This window comes from Microtus oregoni, unplaced genomic scaffold, assembly GCF_018167655.1.
Source record: "Microtus oregoni isolate MIOR12 unplaced genomic scaffold, Mior012 000012F_ref0000307, whole genome shotgun sequence".
Taxonomy (NCBI): Eukaryota; Metazoa; Chordata; class Mammalia; order Rodentia; family Cricetidae; genus Microtus; species Microtus oregoni.
The window spans coordinates 49,146,208-49,170,588 of record NW_024543071.1 but is presented as its reverse complement, the minus strand read 5'-3'; the positions used below and the strand labels follow the sequence as shown (position 1 = coordinate 49,170,588).

The following is a 24,381-nucleotide window of genomic DNA, read 5'->3' as shown; positions in this document are numbered from 1 at the left end:
TAATAAAGATCTGAATGGCCAATAGCGAGGCAGGACAAAGGGTAGGGGAGACTGGCAGGCAGAGAGAATAGATAGAAGGAGAAAACTGAGATAGAAGGCGAAAACCGGCTCAGAGTAGTAGGCCGGGAAGAAGAGGACATCAGGGGCCAGCCACCCAGCTACACAGCAATCCATGGAGTAAGAGTAAGATTTAAAGAAGAGACTGGGAAAAGCCTAGAGACAAAGGGTAAATGAGATAATATAAGTTAAGATGAACAGGTAAACAACAAGCCAGGCTAAGGCCAGATGTTTAGAAATAAGAATAAGATTCCGTGTGTGATTCATTTGGGATCGGGGTGGCGGGCCTCCCAGAAGTGTCCAAAGAGCATAGCAACATAAAAACATCGTGCAACTACAGAGTCTCTCGCTGTCCTGGAGCTCATTGATTAGGATAGGCTGGCTGGTCAGGGAGCGCCTGGGAGTTGCCGCCTCTGCCCTTAATCTGAGTGCTGGGGTTATGAGCAATGTCTCCAGTTTATGTGGGCGTTGATGTTTCCAACTCAGACCCTCATACTTGCACGGCATTCTCTTTATCTACAGAGCTATCTTCCCAGCCCTTAGCCTGGGCAGCCGCTCTCTTTCTTTTGGAGAAGGTGAGGACACGATAGGCAGGGAGGCAGCAGGAGCACGCAAGGGCACGTCCAGCAAGTGCTGAGTGGCATAGCATGACTGGAGTGTTTTGCAGCAGGCAGAGTCATAGTGGGATCTTCTTTTGGGGAGTAGGAGGCCACTGGTGGTTTTTACATGAGGAAGAGACATGAGTTTGCTTTTGTTTTGATCAACATCCTAACCATCATAACAGCAATTATAGTGATCAATAGAAACCACAATTTTTTGTGCTAGGCATTAGCTAAAATGCTTCAGCGTGACTCATCTTATTTAATCCTACCTTAGAGGTACCTGGGGAGAGTTCACAGAGCCCATTCACACAGCAGCAGGGCTGGGACAAGCCAGCTGTCCAAACAGGAAGCTAATACCAGTAACTGGTCCTCAGTCTCCCTAAACCTTGGTGCCTTCATCTCTGATAGTAACTTCATAGGGTTTTCCTAGGAATACCTGTAAAACACTTGGCATAGCGCCTGGAAGACTGTAACAACTCAGTAGGGGTTAGTCACTGTGACTCTTATGGCTATTTCCCGTTTTAGAGTCTCCTGCTACGCCAGGTGCTGGGTGGTACCAGTGAAATCACATGGTTGAAACCAGTAAACTGGGCTCATAAAGTCACCCCTGTCAGTGTAGGGTGAAGTAGAGGGTGTGCCTTCTGCATCTGCTTGTGCTCTCTCTGGTTGCCTTGGTTACCAGTCTGGACACCTGGTTCTCTCCGCAGCTGGTGCTTCTCCAGCTCAGGTCTGGGAAATCTGGGTTGTTTTTCAGTGGTTTCTCTGGGATGACCCCCTTTCCCCCTCCCTGTGTTTTTGCTGCAGCTGAGTGGGGACATAGGGATGTATTGATCCCACAAGTGGAGCTGAGGCAGGGACTGATACAAGTTCTTCAGGGAGGACACTTGAGCATTGGGAGGGTTACAGATAGGAGTGCAGACGGGACAGCTTTAAGGAATATTTTGGATTTAGAGCTGATAGGCTGTGACAATTGAACACCAGAAGAAGAAGTGGTATCTCTAGCCTGAAGCTCAGATGCGTCCCTTTGTTTTCCTTTCTGCCTTTGTTCAAAAGAACGTATCTGTCTCCATGATGTCAAATCCCCCTTCTAGGACAGTCATTTCTAGTTAATCGGCTTTTATGGTTTTAAATTAAAAAATTTTAAATTGTATTTATTTTTGGCTTATATGTATGGACATTTTGCCTAAATTTTTTTTGTTGTTTGGAAACAAAATTTTACCCTGTAGCTCAGGTAGGCCTGGAACTCACAGTAATCCTTCTGCCTCAGTTTCCTGAGTGCTGGAATTACGGGTGTGGGCCGCTACTCTTTTCTCAGGCAAGTTTGGCATTTCCACAATAGAAGTCCAAACAGAAATCCAGAATTACCCCCTTCTACTCTCTGGAACCTGCTTCTCCTGTGAGTGGCCGCTCTGCCCCAGGCTTCAGTCTACTAAACAAGACAAGAGAGTGCTGCTCCACTGGGCCCCTCCCACCTGCTGCTGCCCAGCACTGGCAAGTCTTCTCAGGAGGGGCTTCTGCGAAGCCACCACTCCTTCTCCTCACACTTTCTTCATCCCTCAGCCACAGGGGTCTCGGGGCTACAAACCTGCCCTTGGCCTTGACTTCCAACTGCTCTCTGCATGACTGCTAGTGTTCTGTGACTTCTAAAGTTCTACATCAGATCTCGGCTTCCTCTGATAACCCTATGTCACTCATGTCTTTGTCTTGACAACCTTGCGGTCCCCACAATGTAGCTAGTCTTTCCTCCCACGTTCCACTCCTGTTCCCATTGTTGGGATTCCCTTCCTTGACTTTGTATGACTCACTCCTTTCCAGCCTTTAAACCTCAGTTAAATCTTCCTTGTTAGATCACTGCCTACCACCCAAGCAGGTTCCACACCCCCATTTATACAATTTTAACCAATCAATTCATTCAGAACACACCCTGATCACAGTGTCGTCTCATGTATCCCAGACTGGCCTGGACGTACATGGTGCATAATTGGGGATGATCTTGAACTTTTGATCTTTCTGCCTCCAACTTTTGTGCTGGTATTACGGATGCAGACCATCATGATTGATTTATGTGTTGCTAGTAATAGAACCCAGAACTTTGTACATGCCAGACAGGCATTCCTCCCATGGAGCTATACCTCTAGTCCCAGAGGATTATTATTTATTGTGTTCTTCATTGTGTCTCTGCATTGCAGTGTGAACTCTAGAAGGGTAGTCTGGCAGCTTAGAACAAACATGTCTTTCAAGTTCTTTTTACTGGTGGGATGCTGGTGGTGATGAGTTATTCCCAGACTTTGCTAATCCCTGCTTCATCCCACAGGTAAGAAAGGCTACATACCCGAGCTTCAAGCAGGGACTGTGTCTATCCCACTGAAATAAAAAAAATGTACTCGTCTTTTGCAACCCAAAAAGATTCTGCTACCCAAAGAGAAGGGGGTGGTTTGGGGGTACGCAGTGGCACTGTTGTTGGTGCACACACTTTCCCTGGGTTGATGGGTATAGGGGGACCAGGTGGGGCAGATGCCGAGGAGCAGCCTCAGAATTCTTAAGAGGGCAGCTCTCATAGAGTTGCTGGGCTTTCCTACCGATGTAAGGGCTTAGGACCTACAGGACACTCAGGTGGTGAAGGTACGCTATCAAGAAATTGCCTGTTCAGGGTAAGAGGGAGGTGGGACAGGGACTACAGTGGGGCAGTGCAGGAGGCAGGCATAGGAGGTCTCCATTTGCAGTTGATTTGTTCAGGGTAAGAGGGAGGTGGGACAGTGACCACAGTGGGGGCAGTGCAGGATGCAGACATAGGTCTTCTCTGTTTGCAGTTGATTTGGAGAAAGGAGTCAGCGGGGGGGGGGGTTTAAAGGTTTATGTTGTGTGTGTGCATGCACATGTGTTTGTATGTACACATGCACATGTATGTGCAGGTACAAGTGCATGTGTATGTGCATGTGGAGATTGAGGTCAATCTTGGGTGTTGCTCCTCAGGAGCTGTCCACCTTGTATGTTTTGAGACAGTGTCTCTCCCTGGCCTGGGGGTCATAGACTAAGTTAGGCTCCATGGTTGGTGAGCCCCAGGATCTGCATATCTCTGCCTTGCAGTGCTGGGATTGCATGGGTTCTGGGCACTGAATTCTGGTCCTCACATTTGCATGGCAAGCACCTCACCTCTACTGAGCTGGCTCCTCAGTTTGAGGGTCAAAATTTTGAACCAAGATGGGATAGTTGATCTTTGTGCTTTGAAAGAGACACAGGGATGCAGCCAGTGCAGAGGTGGTGACTGTCACTTGGATGAGCGGGGACATTTTTCTAAGAAAGGGCAGATGCTTTTTACAACAGCAAGACAGGACAGGTGAAACATGAAGAGGTCCAGCTGGGCTCGAGATTTGTTTTCCTGTGGTGTGAAAATGGGCTGACTTGCTTTCAGATTGTATTCCTATCCTTTACTTTTACTTTATGTCTAACATTCTGACATAATAGATTCTTCAAACATATCCTCCCTGGCTGGACAGTGGTGGTGCACACCTTTAATTCCAGCACTCAAGAGGCAGAGACAGGTGAATCTCTGTGAGTTCAAGGCCAACCTGGCTTACATACTAAATTCCAGGTCAACCAGAGTGGTTACACAGAGAAACCCTGTCCAAAAAAAAAAAAAATCTCTGTGTGTCTTAGTTAAGGTTTCTATTGCTATGAAGGGATGCCATGACCAAGGCAACTCTTATAAAGGAAAATAGTTAATTGAGGTGGCTTGCTTACAGTTTCGGAAGTTTAGTCCATTATCATCATCGTGGGGAGGATGGCAGCGTGCAGCAGACATGGTGCCGGCTATAACTTGAGCAAAAGGCAACAGGAAGTGGACTGACACTGAATGAAGCTTGAGCAAAGGATACTTCAAAGCCTGCCTCCCCAGTGACACACTTCCTCCTACAAGCTGAATCCGCACCAACAAAGTCACACTTCCTAATAATGCCACTCCCTGTGAGCTTATGGGAGCCACTTACATTCCAACTACCACAGTGTGGCCATACACTGGGAAGTCCAAGCGTAGATCCATCCTTGCATTTTCTTGTTCTGATGGATGGAGTTGCCATGTGGAAAGCCATGGGTGTGGCTATCATGAGATGAAATCCAGAGAGTCCAGGTCACTGAAACGGCATAAAACTTCTAAGTCCTGAAGAGTCGGGTGGGCAGATGGTTTGGGGGGGGGGGCACCCTTGAATTGTCCAGACGGACTTGAGGTCCAAAGCCAGGTCTAATGCCTGTAAGCTGGGTTTCACGGACACCCTCCAAGCCTGGAACTTCATCTGTAGAGGTCTGGGTCATGGCAGCTCTTCTCCTTCCTTTCCTGCTACAGTCGTGAAGTGTGCTGGCTAGTCACAGGGCATTCCCACCTCCCGGAGAGCCTGACAATTCAGAGTGCCCCAGGGTAAGACAGAACTTTTTGTCACCATTACTGCTGGTTCTTTCCTCTTGGCATCTATCCTCCAGTGTTTTGGGGAATGATGGCACGAGGCCAGCTAGTAGGACTGGGAGCCAAATCTTTCTCCTCTGTTTATTCACAAGGTTTCTATGGATGTGGCAAAAAAGCAAACAGAAGTTTGACTAGATATATGCACTTGATATCCTGCAACATTTAAAACTAGTGTCTACTTACGTAGGAGGCTAAAGACATAACATTATGTTAAAATGAATAATGGCCCCAGCAGGGAAAAAATGTGTTTAAAAAAAAAAGGTTCTCAGCAGGAAGGAACGTGTAAATGCCTCACTGCTCTGAGAAGTGCTAGCTCTGTGTGTTCCCCGTGGTTCCGCTGTGCTGTCTAGGTGTGAGTCCAGACATTTTCTCCTAGGCCACCCTCTTCATCTGGAACACGGGGGAAGGCTCTGTGGATGTATGTGGTGCTACTGGGACAGCTTGATGTTGTGCACAAGTGACGAGTGCTTGGGTTCCAACAAACTGTGCCAGTCAAGTTGTGGCTGACTCCGGCTTGGTCATCTCCGACATGGGAGGTCATTTGTTGTTTTATTATTTTAATCGAATATCTTTTCATTTATTCTTGAATAATTTCCTACCTGTAACCAATGTATCTTGTTTGTATTCATTCCAACTCCCCCCCCCCCCAATCTCCCCAAGCACCAGGGCACATCTCCCTCCCCACTTCAAGTCCTCTCTCTTTTCTGTCAGTCAGGGCTGCTGGGTGTAGTGCTGCCTGATCGTGTTGGCTTGACCCTGTGCAGCTCTCGTACAGGTAAGCCACAGCTGCAGGGAGTTCGTGAGAGCAACAGCCCTGCCACATCCAGAAGACCACGTTTTAAAACCCTCCTCCCCATCTTCTGGGTCTGATATTCTTTTGTCCCCTTTTCCAATAAGTTCCCTGAGTCTTGTGGGGAGCAGTTAGCAGAGACAGCTCATTTAGAGCTGAGCAGTCAACCCTGCACTTTTTCTCAGCACTTTGACCAGTTCCGAGCCTCTGCCCTGGCTGCTGTGCACTGCAGAGAGAAGCTTCTCTGGGCAGGGTGAGGACAGTGCTAATCTACAGGTGTAAACTAAGTCAGTTAGAAGGCAGTTTGATAGCGTGTCTGTGGTTAGCAAGGCAGCAGTTGTAGGTTTCCCCTAGGACCTATCTCTAGGTTTACAGTAATGGGCATGATGACATGGGACCCTAAACTGAAATGTTTAGGAATGTGCCTCTACCCTTGTTCTCGTACCATCACATGGGTCCAGATGGAGACAGTCAATCACCAAACATGGAGTAACTGGAACTTTATATTTAAGGGAGAAGAAGTCCTGATGTGTTTCTTCCCTCAAGGAATTCAGCTGGAGGAGAGAGAGAGAGAGAGAGAGAGAGAGAGAGAGAGAGAGAGACAGGCTGTGGAGATAAATGGAGATCACTCTAAGTGACTGGGGCCAGCACTTCTTGCTGTACAGACGTCCTGGAAGGCAAGAAGTGCTGGGTGGGGCATGCTGACAGCTAGCCATGCTCAGCCTCCTGGCAGCCAAAGCAGGGAGAAAGGAGAATCTGGTATTCATTGTGTGGTTGTTCCTAATTTCCTTCTGCTTTCAAGATCCTCTTCTGAGGGAGAACAATGGCCCCAACAGCTAGGCTTGGCTTTCCTGGCACCTGCCCAGGCAAGGGGAGGGGCCCGGCACCCAAAAGCACACAATGGAGAGCTCTCGCAGCAGATGGCTTCTGACATCCTTTGAGGGTCACTGGGGCCAGCGAAGTGGGGGATAGCTGAAGAAACAAGCCTCCACCCCATTTTCATGTATAAATGTTATTTTAAATTTTCCCTAAACCACCAGGGTTCTGATGATGACTCAGGTGCCTGGAGGAGACCACAGAGTCACAGGACTCCCTGCAGGACTTAGACCAGGAGCTAAGGGGCCATTGCATGCCACCATGGCCCGGAAGTAGGTGCTAGTGGGTACCGAGATCATCTACCTTGTGGGTTCAGCTCAAGCACCAGAGCACGGGAGGGTCCTATTTTCAGTCTTTAGAGTCAACTGAGGGCAGAAGGCCCAGGGTTGTGCAGAAGGAATGGGGTGGGGTTTCCTCTTTCCTTGCTGTCTTCACACTTGGCCTTTTATTGGTAGTTTTAAGAACATTCATCAGCCTTTTTGGGACCACTTTTCATCACCAGATAATAGAATGGTTGCAGTCATGATGGGTCCAGTGCGTAAAGAGACGAGAGGAGCCAGAGGGTGAGTGCGGCCTGCAGTCTGCAGGGGTCTGTCAGGAAAGATGGCGTCAGGGTAGTAATCGGAAGGCATAGTGACTGACTCAGCCTGTAGAGTGACATGGCACAGTCATCTTTAAGTGATGACATTCAGAGGAGAGAGCTGGACAGATTGCTCAGTGGTTAAGAATGCTTGCTGATCTTTCAGAAGACCCAGGGTTCAGGTCTCAGCACCCATATCAGATGGATCATAACTGCTTTTAACTCCAGCTCCAGGGGATCCAACACACTCTTCTGGCTTCTCTCTCTCTCTCTCTCTCTCTCTCTCTCTCTCTCTCTCTCACACACACACACACACACACACACACACTCAATAAAAGTTTTAAAGATGTAGCAATAGTTAGGTGAGTGGGTGGCTTATGTTTGTAATCCTAGCACACGAGAGGCTGAGGCAGAAGGATCACTCATGACTTTAGTGTCAGCTAGGGTTACATAGTGAATTCCGAGGGTATCCTAGCTACAGAGCGAGAGTATGTCTCAAAAATAAAATAAAATTAAAAAGTGTGGGAAGGCGAGCAGGATTTTCACATTATTGTCACTGGAGTGGGATGTGTTCACCATTTCTTCTATTATTTGCTTCATGGTCTTATTCTGGTGTTTACATTGAAATTTTATATTGTTTTGCATTTGTTTGTTTAGTGTGTGTATAGATGTGTGAGTGTTCATGTATCACAGTGGTCATGGGGAGGTTGGAGGAGAACTCTTGGGTCTCTACATGTATGCTGGTTCTGAAGGTTAAAGATAGGTTGTCCAACTTGGTAGCAAGTGCCCTTAACCTGCCGGGCCGTCTTGCCATCCCCCACTATCTCTCTGGGTTTTGAGATAAGATGTAGGTACAGGTCCCAGGCTGGCACTGAACTTGTGGTCCCCCTGCTTTGGTCTCCCAACTGCTGTGATTACAGGTGTGCGCCACCATGCCCAGCTTTCCTGATTTTTTTTAAAAAAAAAAAAAACCTTTAGTTTAATCAAAAATGTTTCCAGCTGTGCTATCACTCAGTTGGTAGAGTGCTTGCCTGGAAAGGGCCAGTGCAGACATTGTCCCCAGACTCCTTCCCATGCTCTGCAGATCTCTTGTTCTTTATTGTCGTCAGTGGGGACAGGTGTGGTCAGTTGGTCATGATTACAGGACTGCACTGAGATGTGACCAAAGAATGAGTCATCACGAGATATTCTGGACGCGATCTGCGGTCATTTTTGTTCACTAGACGCTTCGGCACTGGATCCCAGGCATGGACGTCAGCACTCCTGTGCTGGGGGCTTGTCATATCTTGCTCACTCTGGTTTCCTAAATGGGAGAAAGTTTTAGAGGGAAAAAGAACCTGGGGAAGTAATCCCTGTGTTCCAGAGGGACTGGAAATCCTGCTGCAAGGCCTGGAATTTTGACTTCCTGTTTGGCCTGGCACTTGCTCCCCTACATTTTTGGCCCTGACACATCCTCTTCCTCCCCCTCTCAGGATGTTTCCTCATCTGCAAAATGAGGGGGTTGTATTAGATCATATCTCAGGCCCCTTTAAGTTTGAAAAAGTGATGATTCTGCCTCCCAGCCACCCCCTCACTCTTCTCCCAGGCCTTTTGATTGACAGTGGGAAGATGAGGAAGAATGTGTGTTCTATAGCTCCAGCTCCAACACAGAGTGGTCTAGTCCTACAGATCAGTGGTGCCAGGATTGAGGAAACCCTGTTTAGGGAAGGAGAGTCAGAGGGGAAAGGTTTGAAAGGCAAGTGTGTAAATGCTCTACAGAGAAGAGACAAATGACAACGGAAAAAAGAAAGAAAGAGGAAGAAGACAGATGCATGGCCAAGGTTTACAAAGAGAGAACAGAAGTTGCTGGAATGGGATGGATGTATTGGCAATATGCTCACAGTTTGGGTGAATAGATTTTAAGCTGCTGGCCTCAGAACAAAACAATACCGAGAGGTGCTACAGTTTGCATGTTTAATGCGCCCTGAAAAGAGGCTCATTGGATAAAGGTTTGGTCTCCAGGGTGCCATTGGAAGGGGGCGAAACCTGGTAAGAGAGACTTAGGTCATTAGGGGTGTGCCCTTAAGGGGGATTGTTTAGGGGGAAGCTCCACCCAGCCCCACTTCTCCCATTCCAGACCTCGCCCCTGAGAAAGCCTGCCAGGGGTCAGCTCCACCTCTGAGATGCTCAAGATTGTACCAACAGGGTATTTAAGACCTGATAGCTACACCTTCCATGTGGTTTCTCCTTCCTCCCTGGAGACCACCCAGGAGTTGCTTTGCTCATTAAACCTGGACTTTTTAATTTTGCATGATCTGATTTATTTCATCGGCAGAGAAACCCAATATTAGGGTATGGAAAACCTTTCAGGGATTGTGGGACCTTAGTCACTACCCCTTTCACTCTGCTTCCTGGCCACAAGGTGAGCTGTTCGCTTCAGTCTCCTGTAGCTGTAACTGGCCTCGCAGTTAGAAAGACATTATTCTGGTTAGTTTGTTATAGCCACAGAAAGCTGATCACACAAGGAGACTGATGGTATCCCCCCTTCCTGATTCACTATAAAGAGTCAGACCCTGGGAAGGACCCTTCCTCTGGAAGTCAGCAGGGGTGGCTGTTGATGCCACGTGACTACTGAGGCTAATGGACTGGGTGGTCCCGGGACTCAGGCAATCGCTTCCCTTTGAGCTCTATCACGACGGAAGTCACAGTTTCTCTTGCTTTTTACCAAAGTAACAATTTAGTTGTTATTTCTAGAGTCATGTAAAGGAAGACAAAAAAGAAATAAGAATTGTATCATGTACCTGTAACCCCAGCTACTCAGGAGGTCTGAGAGACAGGATTGAAATTGGAGGCTAGCCTAGGCAAGCTAGTGAGACCCTGTCTGAAAAGGGGTGATGAGATAGCTCAATGGTAGAGTGCTTTAGTAGCAGGGACAATGGCCTGGGGTCCATCCTCAGTGCCCAGTGGGTATGGGTGCCTGTAGAGGCCAGAAGGTGTTGGAGTTCCCTGAAATAGAGTTACAGGCAGCTATGAATGGCCTGACTTGGATGCTAGAAGCCCCGTTCAGATCCTCTGGAGGAACAACAAGCAGGCTTAGGCTCTGAGCCATCTCTTCAGCCCTGAAAGTGATTTCTTAATGGCTAAGGCTAGAGGTGGCTGCTCTTTTCCTGGCTCCTCACCTTCGTCTGCTATTTGGATGTTCTCTAGAACACATTGTTCTCTTCTGATCTTGGGCTCAGACAAGGCACCCAAAGAATACATACTGGCCTTTTTACAGCTTCCGTTAAGTCTTTGCTGCATGGAAACCACACAAGGAGACACAGCCAGGCCCAAACACAACCAACAATAGGAGTTTCCAAAGCTTTCTACTAGGCACAAATTTGTTTTCGAGGTTCTGCTGGGGCAGGAGGGGGGCGGTCTTTTCCAGCCTGTGCAGAATGAACAGGATGGAGAGATGCAAATAGTGTTTGAAATAAGAAATCCCTCTGTTGTTATTTTACAGGACTGTAGCGGTGACCAGGAAGAAAACTGCCCCCGCTGGAGGTTGTTTTTGTGACTGTTCTTTGGAGCATTGTTCTAAAAATGGGAAATTACATCTTGCCATGCCAAAGGCAACAACACCTGCAGTTAAAGGGACACCTTCCCTGAGGTAGCTTTTCAGAGCATGCACAATCCTATCTATGGCCACTTCTGAAGGGAGGCTGTGGCAGAAGATCGACGCGTGCTTTCTTTTCTCGCAAGCGGTGGGGTGTGCGCTTATCTTTGCCACTAGGGTGGGCTTCGGCAGCTATTGGTACAGGTGACTATCTATTATCCACCCAATAAACATTTGTCAAGCATCATCCGTTCTGTGACCATCTTGATGGGTTTTGCTTATTTGTTTACATTTTGAGCCATTCTTGAAATGTGACCCAAGTTGGCTTCAAATTCGTAATCCTTCTGCCTCAATCCTTCCCTGGCTTGTTCGAATTCCAGGGAGGGTTGACCCTTGGCAGGCATCTTCTTGTCACATCTTGTCACATTTTTCCTCAGTTTTCAGAGTCAGCACATGACAGCCTGCCCACATGACTGAGGAACCAGGCAGAATCTCCTCCACACATCCCCCTCTCTTCTCTCCCTCCTCCCGTTCTCTTTCCCTTGGTTAATCTGAAGAAGTAGAAACAGAACTTTAGCGTATCAATCATTACGTTGTTCTCGATCCAGGACTTTCGAAAGTGTCCCATCACTGTGGGACAGTCTGAAAGTCTTCTCTGGTGGCAGACATCCGTCCACAAACTACAAAATAATCAGGCTTTCAAATTTATCTGCCATGAAATGATATGTTTCAGAATGACTTGTAATTTAGGAAGAATCTGGCTTTGTGATCTGATTTCATCTTCATTAGGAACAAGGATGTGGGACCAGGGCTTGTTGCCTTTCAAGCTCTTTGGAATTTTGCATAGAACCACTGCCTATGTTGTGTATGAATTCTAAGTATAATGTTTTGTGTGTTGGGTCATCTTTGGAAGGGTCCAGTATTCTTTCTGAGACCAGCTGGTTCTTGATATGGTCCTGTCTAGAAACAGAGGGAGGGAATAAAAAGAGTCTTGGGCCCTGTAATGGAATTGGCTATCACAGTTTTCACGTGGGTAGCAGCTTTTCCATTAGACCAGTGGTTCTCAACCCGTGGGTCTCGACCTCTTTGGGGGGGTCACATATCAGATATCCTGTATATCAGTTATTTACATTATGATTCATAACAGTGGCAAAATTACAGGGATGAAGTAGCAACAAAATTATTTTATGTCTGGGGGGTCACCACACCTGAGGAACTGTGTTAAAGGGTCTCAGCCTTAGGAAGGTTGAGAAGCACTGCATTAAAGACTCACAAACCTTGTGATACAGGCTCATGTGTGAAGGCTTTGCTTTCCTTTTGTGTTCCTTTGTATTTTTTTAAAATTTCAAAACAGAGTCTCATATTTCTCAGGCTGGTGTTTACTACGCAAACTGGCCAGGGAAGCAAAGCTTGGCCTTCTGATCCTCCTGCCTCCACCTTGCAAGTGCTGGAACCACAGGGTGTACCTGGGCTTTGTGCCTGCTGGGAGAGTCTTTTTCCCCAGCTGCATCCGGGTCCCAGAAGTGCTGAGATGGGAAGGAATCGTAAATTGGTCAGATTTAGCAAATCAAAATTTAGGATGCCTGGTGGAATGAAAATTTCGGGTGAGCTGTGAGTCACAGGTGTGTCTTGAATGTTGTGTGGGCTGTGAAGGATGAAAATTGGTTCACCTGAGAATGCTGGGAAAGCCAGATTGTTGGGATCTTTTTATGCAAAGGGATGAGGTGTGAACGGCATGGATTTTGTTTCTGACTTCAGATATTAATATACAAGTTTCATTGCCCAGCCAAATTGGGGGTGAGGGAGGGGGACAAACCAAAGGCATGGCGGGCAGCAGGATCCGAGGCAGAGCAGGAAGCAGGGCTGTTCCTGAGTCCATGCTTCCTCCCACAGGAGGGAGACCTGGCAGGGAAGGATTCCAAGGATCCTCTGGATACATCTCTCAGCATCAGGACCACAGACCTGTCGCCACACCTGGCTGGCTTATTTTGATTTTTTTCTTATGTGGGTGCTAAGGATTTGAACTTGAGTCCCCAAGCTGGTATAGCAAACACTTTACTCACCGAGCCATCTACCTAGTTCCTGCTGTTTTTGCCTTTCTGAGGCAGGCCTCAAAGTCATAGCAATCCTCCTGCCTCAGCCTCCTAAGCATTGAGGTTGTAGGTATGAGCCACCAAGTCTGGCCATTTGTACCTTTAGCCCAGTGAGATCCATTTTGGACATTTGGCCTCCTAAGCTCGGTATGCACCTTTAAGACAATCATAGGAAACAAATTCATAGGTCTTGCAATGATGCTGAAGGCCTAGGGCAGGCAGTGGAGCAGAGAAAGGTATTCAATGCCAGGGGTTGAAATGGACTCAGAGACTGAAATGGACACTTAAGGTCAGAGGGCCAGGAGATTCCAGCACCCCACAGTCCTTTCTCCTCCCCTGAGATCTACTCCTCACCCCGACAACATTTCTATCATGTCCTAGATGACAGAGGATGTACTTCTGTGATAGGAGGAACCCACAGGCATGCTGCAGTGAGATGCCTTTAGTCTACAGGGTGGTTGAGAGCTACGGGCACAAAGCTTCAGGTACTTTGTAAAGGTCTTGATAAGGCTTGCATGCTGGACTGGGCACCTGGTTACTGGCCAGGGAAGCAAACCCATGTTCCCAGGTCCAGTTTATCAATTCCGAAGCTGGCAATTGTGCTTGCTTAGCTGAATCTATTTTCAGTCTTTTTTTTTTTGCATATGCCATAATTTTATAATTTTAGTTCATGGAAGTCATCTGAGTGGCTAGTTACGGATGACTCACCTCACGTTCTCATATGCCTGTTGATATATTCAGTAAGTGCTTGGGAGGACCGTCCCCTAATGACAGGTTTCGGAGTGCATTGTTTGCCTGGCCCTATCATCATCAATCAAGGCTTCTTTTATAATCTATTTGAAGTCCTTTGGAGCAACTGATCACGTAGTGGTGAATTGCTACCCACAGCTGCCCTGGTATTTGCAAACAGCATGCCTGGTGTCAGCTGCAGGCTGGGTGGCATTTTAGCCCCTTCATCTTGATAAGTTTGGCAGGGCTGCTTCTGCTTTCCTCTTCCTGCCTTGTGAGTCACACATAGATTTCTTCTGCCAGGCTCACCCTGACTGTCTCATGTCAGACAGCAGCTTTTCTGATAATCGATGGGTCTTGTGAGTCTGCCATGGCAGTCCCTCTGTAGAGACCTTCCAGGCTAAAATTCCTGCGGTTGCAGATGATGGGGCTAGCATAGTTTTCAAATTTTCTTCCTCACCCAGATTCATAGTTTTCATTACAGAGCCACCAAGAAACATGGGCTCTCTCTTCCCTGAGGTCCTCGACTTATGAATGTTAAAATTAATAGAGTGCAAAAATTTCTTTTTTCCATTCCCTCCCTCCCTCCCTCCCTCCCTTCCTCCCTCCCTCCCTCTCTGTCTCTCTCTCTCTCTTTCTTTCTTTCTGTAGAGTCTCACTATGTAGTTCTGGGCTGGCCTAGAACTTGCTACATAGACCAAACTGGCCTTGAATTCACAGAGGTCTGCCTACCTCTGCCTTCTGTGGTCCACTATGCCTGGCTATTTATTTGTTTTTCTAGATAAGGCTGGTCTCCCACTATATACATACATACATATATGTGTGTGTGTGTGTGTGTGTGTGTGTATAACATTTAAACTTTTGTCTTTGTAGTTTGTGCTTAATACTTCTCAAATGCAGGAAGGGCATATTTGCACACCATCCTCCTGTGGTTTTTGTTTGTTTGGTTTTTTGATTTTTTTGAGACAGGGTTTCTCTGTATTGGCCTGGCTCTCCTGGAACTCGCTCTGTAGCCCAGGCTGGCCTTGAATTCACAGAGCTCCTCACCTCTGCCTCCTGAGCGCGAGTGCTGGGATTAAAGATGTGCGCCACCACCCAGCCCTCTTGTGTGGTTTTTTTTTTTTGTTTGTTTGTTTTTCAAGACAGGGTTTCTCTGTGCAGCTTTGGAGCCTGTCCTGGCACTAGCTCTGAAGACCAGGCTGGCCTCAAACTCATAGAGATCTGCCTGCCTCTGTCTCCCAAGTGCTGGGATTAAAGGCATGTGCCACCACTGCCCAGTTCCTCTTGTGCTTTAATTTAGTATATCCATAGTGAAGATGACTGATTTTAGAAATATATATATAAATTTATTAGAAGTGTGGATTTTCTCCCCCCCCCTTGCCTTTTTTTTTTTCTTCTGAAATGATCTCATCTGGCCTGAGGCTCACTATTTACATTAGGCTGGCCTAGAACTCATACTCTCTCTGCCTCAGACTGCTGGGGTTAAAGGAAGGCATCACTATACCCAGCCTTTCTTTATTTTTGAAATGTAAGAAGCATTCTTAGTTTGAGGCTACTTAACACCATCAGCAACATCAAACCAAACCTGCCCTGGCAAGACCTCAACCTTCCAGCTATAGCTTATGGATCAAGAGATTTGCTTAGCCACGCTAGGGGAGAAGAAAACAAACAAACAAACAAATAATAAAAACCAAAGGCAGTTCCTACTTTCCTCTGATTTCATATGCACTGTGCAGATAATCCACTCCTTCTGTGGTTGTAGTCAGTTCATTCTTGCATTCTGCCGTGTGTGTGTGTGTGTGTGTGTGTGTATGTGTGTGTGCGTGCGAGTGCGCGTGTATTTGTCAAACGTCAATCCCACATGCACAGCTGTTTACATGGGTGCTGGTGTCAGGGGTTGGCCCTTGGGTCCTTGAGTTTGCACACTTTCTCAGATGCACCACCTTTCCTACCCTGTATTCTGTGTTTGAAGAACCTAAGGTACTGTACATTTCTCTGGGTTAATTTTACACATTCTTATGCATCTCCAAAGTCCTCTTAAGGCAGAAACCCACTGCAATATACTCCCACTTCCTTTATCCCCAGTCAACTGCACTGTGTTTGTGCGAGGTAAATATTTCCCTGGCGGTGACTAGGTAGTTATAATTCAGAACTTTTTATGACCTTGGAGCGTATCCATTTGAATAATACCCACCTAGGTGGATGGAGGCGAAGGAGTGCATCTTAGAATGACCTGGACGCAGAAGAATCTGGGGCCTTGAGAGCGAGGGAGTGGGGCAGGTCCCCACCAGGTCCCTACTTGTCACAAATAATCTCTTTTGGGATCGCCAATCCCCCCTGACCTGCCCTGGAATTTTTACAGCCCCGGCCCCTCCTCCGTGACAGGCAATGAACAAGCAGGTGTGGTGGCTTTGTGTACACACATAGGGTACGGTGGACTTTCTCATCGCTGTCTCTAATTTACTGTCCCTCCAGATTCCTGAGTGGGAGGTTCTACCAGCAGCAGGACGGGAGACGGGCCTGAGCTCTGGGTTGTGTGAGAAATGAAAGAGATACCGTTAATGCCTGCCAAACGTAAGCAAGCGAGGAAGATTGTAAGGTTGCCGTTTCTGCTGTGGAACCTTAAAACCAGGCAGGTGGAGGTAGCTTAGTTCTGCTTATGGGTCCTCTCTGTCTTCGGAGCCATCTCATAGTCTAGCTCCGTTAGGACGGCCTATAAGGTCTTCTGGGAGTGGAATTACTGCTAATTCCAAATTAATTATCGACCGTTCACTGGCAGGGTTCAACTGCGCCACACCGTTCATGTGCTTTCCCCGGGGTTTTTTTCCTCAGAATTCTGATTTAAAAAAACCTCTCCCAAATCAAAGTTTGGAAGTCAGACGAAATGATTCAAGATCAATGCTAGAGAATGAACGTCTCATCTTCGGCTCCACCCAAAAGCCAATGCGCTGGGGCCGGGTAGGAGTTCCAGATTACACAGGAAGGCAGTGGGACAGCGTGGACTACACTGCCCCCTCGTGGTGGTGACGCACGAAGCAGGCGTGGCCCGCGCTCGCCCACGTAGCGTAGTTTCCAGGGAGGGCTGGGCTGCTTGGCTGGCATTCCCTCCCACAGCCTCCTTGTTCAGGTGTCCTCTGCCTCAGCCCTGCCTATTTCTACAGGCCTTTTGCACACTCGTTAACTTCTTCGGATGGTGTAGCCCGGCTCCAGTGGGGTCTCGCTGATATTAGGACAAATTCTAAATGACACAACAATATCTATTTGGGCTGCTGATTTTGTGTGGCCTGTACAAAGGTCCTGAGGTGGGGCTTGGCTTTAGAAGCTAAGGGCTTGGGGGTGGGGTGCCTTAGCAGAGGGAGACAAGGGCTGGTATGGGCCTTGTGCTGAACTTGAACATTTATGGTCAGTGTGCTGTATGCTTTGAAGGATTGAGTGTGTGCGTGGGCACTGCTGAGACTTTACACGTGATTAAACTCCCTGTGGTAGGTGTGTGGTCACTGAATTGCTTAGCAGTAAGTCGGCTGGGAACCTGTAAAGGGGCCTTTGGGTTTGCAGGAGCCCGGGATGATGGTGTGGTCTGTGGGTATGGAGGGAGTGAATGACCCCACAGGTCTCCTCAGCTGATTGGACAAGGAAGGGCTAAGGGATACCCACCAGGCTCCTGGCTGGACCAGGATAGCCCAGAGGATGGAGATGGAATCCAGTAACATCTGGGACCAGACTTGGGGACGGAGAGGTGGTATCCCAAGTCTGTGGGATAAGCTGGGTTAGAGTGCTGGACAGATGGTAGGACCTAGCTAGAGGGCTTTGCACTCCACTGATGGTAAGCAGCGGAAGCCTAGAGGAAAGAGGCCTTCTGGGATTTCTTGTGTGGTTCCAGGGCAGGCCTCAGTCGCCCTCCCTTAGTTCTGGTTCACGTCACTCATTCCGGGACCAACCTCTGGCTCCAGCAGGTGGATGAAAAGACCAGTGCACACAGGCCCAATGAGATGCTTGCAGTTTATTGCGGGGAGGAGGGCAGGACAGGTGTGGGGAGGTCAAGGGGGTACAGGGCAACAATGGTGGCTCTTAGCAGGGGGATATCTTTGAAGTCCGCTGAGCTTTAGAATTGTAGGCCTTGATTACACAGAGGGCTTGTTAGGATTTTATCCTAGAATAAAGAAACAAAACCCCCACATAACGGTGAGTGAACCCCAGAAGTAGATGGCATATACAGATTTAACAGAGGCAAAAGCTACAGTAAGTTCTGCAAGGTTCTCAGGGTAGAGGCCTTGGATGGCTTCCCAAAAAGGCCTTAAAAGAGCAGGCAAAGTGGCTTAGCTGTAAATGCTCCTGCCATCAAACTTGACCCCCTGAGTGTGATCCACAGGACCCACATGGTGGAAGGAGAGGACTAATTCCTTAAAGATTGTCCTATGACCTTCACAGTGCAACACACACCTACACATTCACACTGAATAAATACAATTCTTGGGAAAAAGTCAGCGGAGCTGAGTGTGCTGGTCCAAGCTCATAGTTCGAGCTACTCGGGGGGCTGAGGTAAGAATAACAGTTGACCCCAGGAGTTCGAGGACAGTGAGGCTAGCTCTGAGAGACCTTCCCCCAAACAACAGCAATAACAACAACAAGCACGCGCACACACAGCAAGAAGAAAGCAAGGGACACCACAGGGATATCCATTAGCCTTGTAACCCCCATGTGGTATGACACTGTAGTTGGGGAACCACTCAGAAGCAATGTGGTGACGGGTGTTGCATACCGAGAGCTTCAGGATGTTCTTTCTGGTTTCCTCCGGGAGGGTATCCACCAGTTTCTTCAGCTGGATTCCTGCATCTTTAAGTTCTGAGCCGGGGCTGTAAAACTCCAGGGCTCCCTTATATCTGGACTCTGGGTCCGTGAAGAGGCTGTCAAGGACTTGAAGAAACCCTGGGCAGACATCTGAAGAAGCTGGAGTGTAGGCAAAAGAAAGTGCATGGATTCAGCTTCTTCTCCAAAGGCTGGCCAGTGCCCCGCTGGACCAGTCAGTCTGGGCGGCAAGAGATAGCAGCCTTTGGGTGATGGAGGAGAATGTAAGAGCTGGTGAGGCTCCAAGCGTGGAAACCTGGCACCGTGTGAGCACTTTCTAGGTTACAGCCAGCTTTTGGCTTTCCTGAGCTGCCTTTGGATTCCTGGCTTGGGCTGGCCATTGTTTCTGTCATCATTCTAGACAGAGCCGGTAACAGAAGCTGCCTGTCTGGCTTTTGCTGTGGCGTGGTGACTGGGAGGAGGCCTCTGGGAGCCTTGCTTTCTACCAGAATGCTCCTGGCCCATGGCTAATGGTGGTCTGTGCCACGTGTTACCGAGGGCATGCGACACAGTCCTTGTGCCAGCCTCGCGTCGTCCCCAGACCTGGCCTGGAAGATGAAGGTGCGCATGCATTCTAGTCTGACGGCACAGTCAGTTTGCAGACAAGCCTCTCACCTCGCCATGTTCCCCGCAACAGCAGTGCTGTGTGGATTGTGCTGTCTGCTTCGGTGCCTACTCCTGGGAACACGATTTCCTACCCTGCTTCCCTCTGTCTTCTGACCTAGTTCAAATTTCCTGCCCTGGAATTTTCTGCATTGTGGGCAAATTTGGCCTCACTGCTCTGACTCAGGACCCTGCTCCTATTCCAAATATCCACTCCAGCTGGGTATGGCAGCTCACATCTGTCACATAACCCATGACACTGGGGAGGCTAAGGCAGGATGGCTGTGGATTCAGACCAAAAGGAGGCCCCGTCTCAAAACCAAAACAATGCTCACTACAACTTAAACTCTCTCCATAACGTCACCAGCAGGGTGTTTCATTTTCCAGTGGCTCAGTTTTTTAATCTGCAAAATGGAAGCAGTATTTCTGCTTCACTGGGTTGTTATGAAAATGAAAGGAATAGTGTGTAAAATGGTTGGGGACAGTGACTAGCACATTGCACAGAGCATTAACTGGTTTCCAGCCAGAGTTTTAATATGTGAACATGGTGATATGCGAATAGCCTGCCACTTTAGCCACCCACTTCTATAGTAATTAGCACTGTTACCTAATTAATGATCAAAAATGACGTCATTTCCCCTGAAAACAAATAAAAGTGTTAGGTTAAAACAACCGTTCCTACTTCCCCTTGATTTGGGGTCTGAATTCCCTTAGTCATAAAACCTGTATCCACGGGCATTGTGAACCTTTTCAAGTACATTAATTGGGGTTTGGTTTTTAGAGAAATAATACAGACTTATCAGAGGCAGTCGGGAAAGCTGATGGAGGGAGAAGTTTTCCCAACCCCATTCCAAGCACAAAATGCCTGGAGGGAGAGAGATTGGCCCATTCTCCCTCGCTCCCTTCATCCTTCCTTCTCTTCCCTCCTCCCTTTCTCATTTCTCTTCCATTTTTCACAGTGATAGCAACAACTATCCAGAGACCTCTAATCCCTTTTCCAGAGGACAGAATGTTTAGAAAACTCCACCCGGTATTGGCAGCTTCTCAAAGGGAAGATCTCTTTCTGGAATATTCCTTTCCTCCCGGAACAAGAGACTTTGCCTTGGGTTTGAGGGCAAGAGTCTCTGTACTTCCCTTTCCAGACTGACTGCCAGAGTTGGGTGGGGACACCCCCCAACCTGGAGCTCTTGGCATCTTGAGCCAATCCTAGTCTGGGCTTCAAAGGGCTCCTTATCCCTACTTCACTTTTGGGCAGACATGCTGGTCTAGATGGGCACTCCCCATCTCCCATTCATGTTTTCCTGGCCCCTGGAGTGCAGAGGTTCAGGATTTGGAAGGTGTGATTCTAGGCTTTCTAACAGCTCAATGCTTTCCCCAAGATCATAAAGACTGTTGGCCATCAGATTCAAGCTTTCTGAGAGTCACCATGTTCAGGCCCTCCAGGCAGCCACAGAAGGACTGACCACTTCCTTCTGCCCTTGGGAAAGGGACCCTTGGCACTTACCCGAGCTACTGCCGATGGACAGCATGGCAACAGCGATTGTGAGGACGGCGACCTTCATGGTGGAGTCCAGGAGGCTCTGGCTGTCTCTGGCTGTGGGGTTAGTTGTTGTAGTGTGTGTGAGTGTGTGGGGGCATCAGGTGGCTTTTTATATGATCCAGGAAGCACATAAGAGGCCGGGGGCAGGGACTGGGTACCACTTAGGATATTGCGTTATTTACTTTGTTATCTTCTCTGTGGAATAAGTAAATAATTTCTTTTCTTAAACCCAATTTCTGTTCCCATTGAAACTGAGCTCACACAACAGACCACTTGTGGGATTTACAGGCAGTGTGGGGAACTCAAGTCAGAGGTCATGGGAATCTGGACACCTGTATCTTTTTTTTTTTTTTTCCGAGACAGGTTTTCTCTGTAGCTTTGGAGCCTCTCCTGGAACTAGCTCTGCAGACCAGGCTGGCCTTGAACTCACGGAGATCCGCCTGCCTTTGCCTCCTGAGTGCTGGGATTAAAGGCGTGCGCCACCACCACCTGGCATCTGTGTCCTCTTTTTGAAGTCAAGCGCTGGGCACACTGGGTTCCAGGAAGCAACTGTAGACTTGCCATCCTTGGTGAACCAGAGGCTGGAAGCCCTTCCTCAATCACAGGGAAGGACAGAGACCTAGGGCTCTAAAATGTCACTGGGATCCTTCTACGGCCTCCCTCCAAGGAAAGTGGCGAGACTTCACGCTGCAAAGGTCATGATTATTGGACATCGTTGGTGAGGTTAGATCTTGCACACAGCAGATGTGGACAAATGGAGACTTCTCCACAGCATACATCAGAGACCCAGGCCCCAGATGAGGCTTGGTCTGTTCCTACCCAGAGCAGTCCTTGAGTCTTGTCCTTCTGATGGCCATTTGAGGGGCACCTTTAGTCTTTATCTGACTTGGCCTCTTCCTGGCCTTTGCCCTATAGCCTCTTTCCTCTCGCTCCATTCTCTCCCAGGCCCTCCCACACTCTTCACCTTCCTGTTTTCCTTCCTTGGCTATTCTTTCTTGATGTTGACAGTTCTTAAGTGTTTGTAGTTCCCAGGCTTTCACCTTAGCCTGCTTGCTTTCCAAGGCAATGCTCAGTGTTTACTCTTTTATTTCACTATGTCTCAGCATATAACCTAGCCTGGTTGAAATCCAGACCTTTCCAGTCTCTTTGCTTCCCAGCTTGCACTCCCTGGCCATTCTCCATTTCCACAAATCCTTTCAGATTTCAGATTGTCTCAAATGTTCATCCATCCACTTAGACAATAGATGCCCACTACCTACAGTGTTGTAGTAGGCCTGAGAATTGGGGGAAGACCTGGAGAGGCATTTAAAGACCCCCTCATGAACTTCCTGCATAGTGGCTATGAGGAGTGTGGTCAGCCCAGAGCCTTCAGCTTCTAGTTAACTATGGCGTCTGCCCCTGCTACAGAGCACTGCCTTGCTTAAGGTCCCACCCTCCCCAGGGCTGTTTGCATCTAATGACACAACAGGAAGGGGATTTAAAGTTGTGGGCATTTTGGTTTGCCTCTTTCCCAATGGCCCTGGGCCATTAGGATGCACTTTTCCATTGTTCCTGAGCTGTCCTGTCCATTAGTTCAGTTCTAACTGTTGGCTTGGCTCACTTCTGAGTCTCTGGTCTGACCCTAGCACAAAAGAGCATTTCTGTCTCTGTCTTTGAGTCTTAGAGTGAGGTTGTCTCTATATATTTTCCCATCTCCAAATCCCAAACCAGCTATTAAACAGGGAAGCCTTTCTGGACCTGTGGCATGGCTACTCAGTGACACAGCCCATGACTGTGCACAGAATGGCGTAGATGCCATCAAGGTGTCTTTAAAACGAATGTCCTGAGCTGGGGAGATGGCTCAGTGGGTACACTGTCTACTGTGCATGCATGAGGAACTAAGTTGTCAAGCATCCGTACAGAAAGCTTGGTGTGTCTGGAATCCCAGCTCTGAGGAGATGGAGACAAGGGGAGCCTGAAAGCTTGCTGACAAGTCCTTCAAGCCAAATGGGCCAGATTCAGAGTCAGTGAGAGGCTCAGTCTGGAAAACGAGATGGGGAATGACAGAGGAGGACACCTGATGCTGCCTCTGGCCTCCACCACACACAAACATTCATATTCATAACACACACACACACACACACTAGTGAAAGACCATAGTTTGCACTCTCTGTGGACATCTGCTTGCAGGCTTAAGTTATAGGGTCTTCAAGATGGTCTGGGTGCTGTGTTAGTTCCTGTTGCTTGTCTCCATCTGTCCCCTGCTCCAGCTCCCTTCTTCCAAGTTCATTTATGGGGTCTTCTTCCTCCCATTTCACGCTTCCTTTCTGACTGGGTCTCTGGCTCAGATCATGAAAGGGCAGTGTTGTTCCTGGGCCGTGGCTTTGTTCAGACTCAGGGGGCACAGGCTTGAGGTTGACATTGAGGCTATGGTCCCCAGAGTGCTACCATCAAAAGTACCAGATAGGTTCTTTATCCTGGCCCTGAGGAGAGCCCTGCTTGGTGGGAGTGGGCCTTTTTCTTGCCCTGGGATCTGTGAAACTCCTTCTCTGAACCTCTGCAGGGGCGTGTCATTCAAGGTTCTGAGAGTTAAGCTTCTTAAATTCCAGAACCATCCCTAAGACACTCCCACCCCTTGATTTCCAGGCTAAGTCCTAAGCCTGCTTAGCACGGGGCGGGGTGTAGGGGGGCTGCCATCTCTGGCTGCACTAGGGGCAGGTATACCATGCGAAGACAACCTCCTTGGGAAAGAGAAGCCACTTGGTTACTAACACTGTGAAGGCAGTATTGGATTGGTATATATCCTACTGGTCCCTCTTCCTTCCGTAGTTCCTGCATTGGCTGTGACTGGCTTTGGAGAGCCCTGGTCATTAGATTGATGGAGAACTTTGAGATCTGAGCTAGGAGTCGTCCGCAGTGATATGCTTTGGGCCTGAGTTCAGAAAAGGTCAGGAGGAGCTTCATCCACAGCCTGAGGGGACTGATGGGCCTGGATACTTAATATGGGTATTTGGATTCTTAAGTTCCTAAGTCACCTGGCCCCTCCCCCATACCATGCAGGGTGTATGTGGATAACATGTGAGTATGTATGTGGGTGCCAGGTTGTCGGGCCATGTTCAGTGTCCCCTAGTGAGCCCTTTCCTTTTTCTCACTTATGAATTTCGTGGCAATGGCAGGAGGGAGGGGTGAAGCCAACAGTGCCCTCCACCAGGTACTGCCAGGAGATATTGCCTAAGACCAGATGTTTATCCCCTGGCTTCAACGCTTAGTCGATCCCCAAAAGCAGAAGCTGGAGAACAAGTCCCAGCATGGCCCAGAAAGCAGGTTGGAGTTCTTGGGTGGGCCATTCTGAGCCCAGTCAGCCACGGAAGGACTGGTCAGACCACAGGTCAGCTCATGAGTTCAACTGGGGGGCAAGTTGTAGAGTCTCTGGCTCCTCTCCCAGTGGCTAGCTCTGTGACTGCTCAGGAAATAGCTGTCCAACAGCAGATTTTCCCTCATGAGTTTGATTCATTTTCTTCTGCCCCAAAGCTGATCCCTGCACTGATCTAGAACCCTCCTAGGAAGGGCTTGGCTCCCTTTGAGGATTTGGTTGTCTTCTGCCCCAAAGTTGATCCCTGCATCGATCTAGAACCCTCCTAGGAAGGGCTTGGCTCC

At 48.3% G+C, this 24,381-nt stretch overlaps 2 protein-coding genes across 2 annotated transcripts in view; one reads left to right on the top strand and one right to left on the bottom strand.

The window, feature by feature from the left end:
• Nucleotides 1–11,182, top strand: part of Ahnak (AHNAK nucleoprotein) — an 87,482-nt gene extending 76,300 nt beyond the window's left edge. Inside the window, exon 6 of the mRNA XM_041660908.1 lies at nucleotides 10,843–11,182. Coding sequence (XP_041516842.1) covers nucleotides 10,843–10,850 — 8 coding nt within the window. The 3' untranslated portion in view covers nucleotides 10,851–11,182. The remainder of the gene's footprint in view (nucleotides 1–10,842) is intronic.
• A 6,605-nt stretch (nucleotides 11,183–17,787) lies between these two features.
• Nucleotides 17,788–20,767, bottom strand: Scgb1a1 (secretoglobin family 1A member 1). The gene is made up of 3 exons (XM_041660697.1): nucleotides 20,710–20,767; nucleotides 18,517–18,704; nucleotides 17,788–17,907 (listed from the first exon to the last, which is right to left on the bottom strand). The coding sequence occupies exons 1-3, from the start codon at nucleotides 20,765–20,767 to the stop codon at nucleotides 17,860–17,862; spliced, it is 294 nt and encodes a 97-aa protein (XP_041516631.1). The 3' UTR covers nucleotides 17,788–17,859.
• Between the last annotated feature and the right edge of the window lie 3,614 nt (nucleotides 20,768–24,381).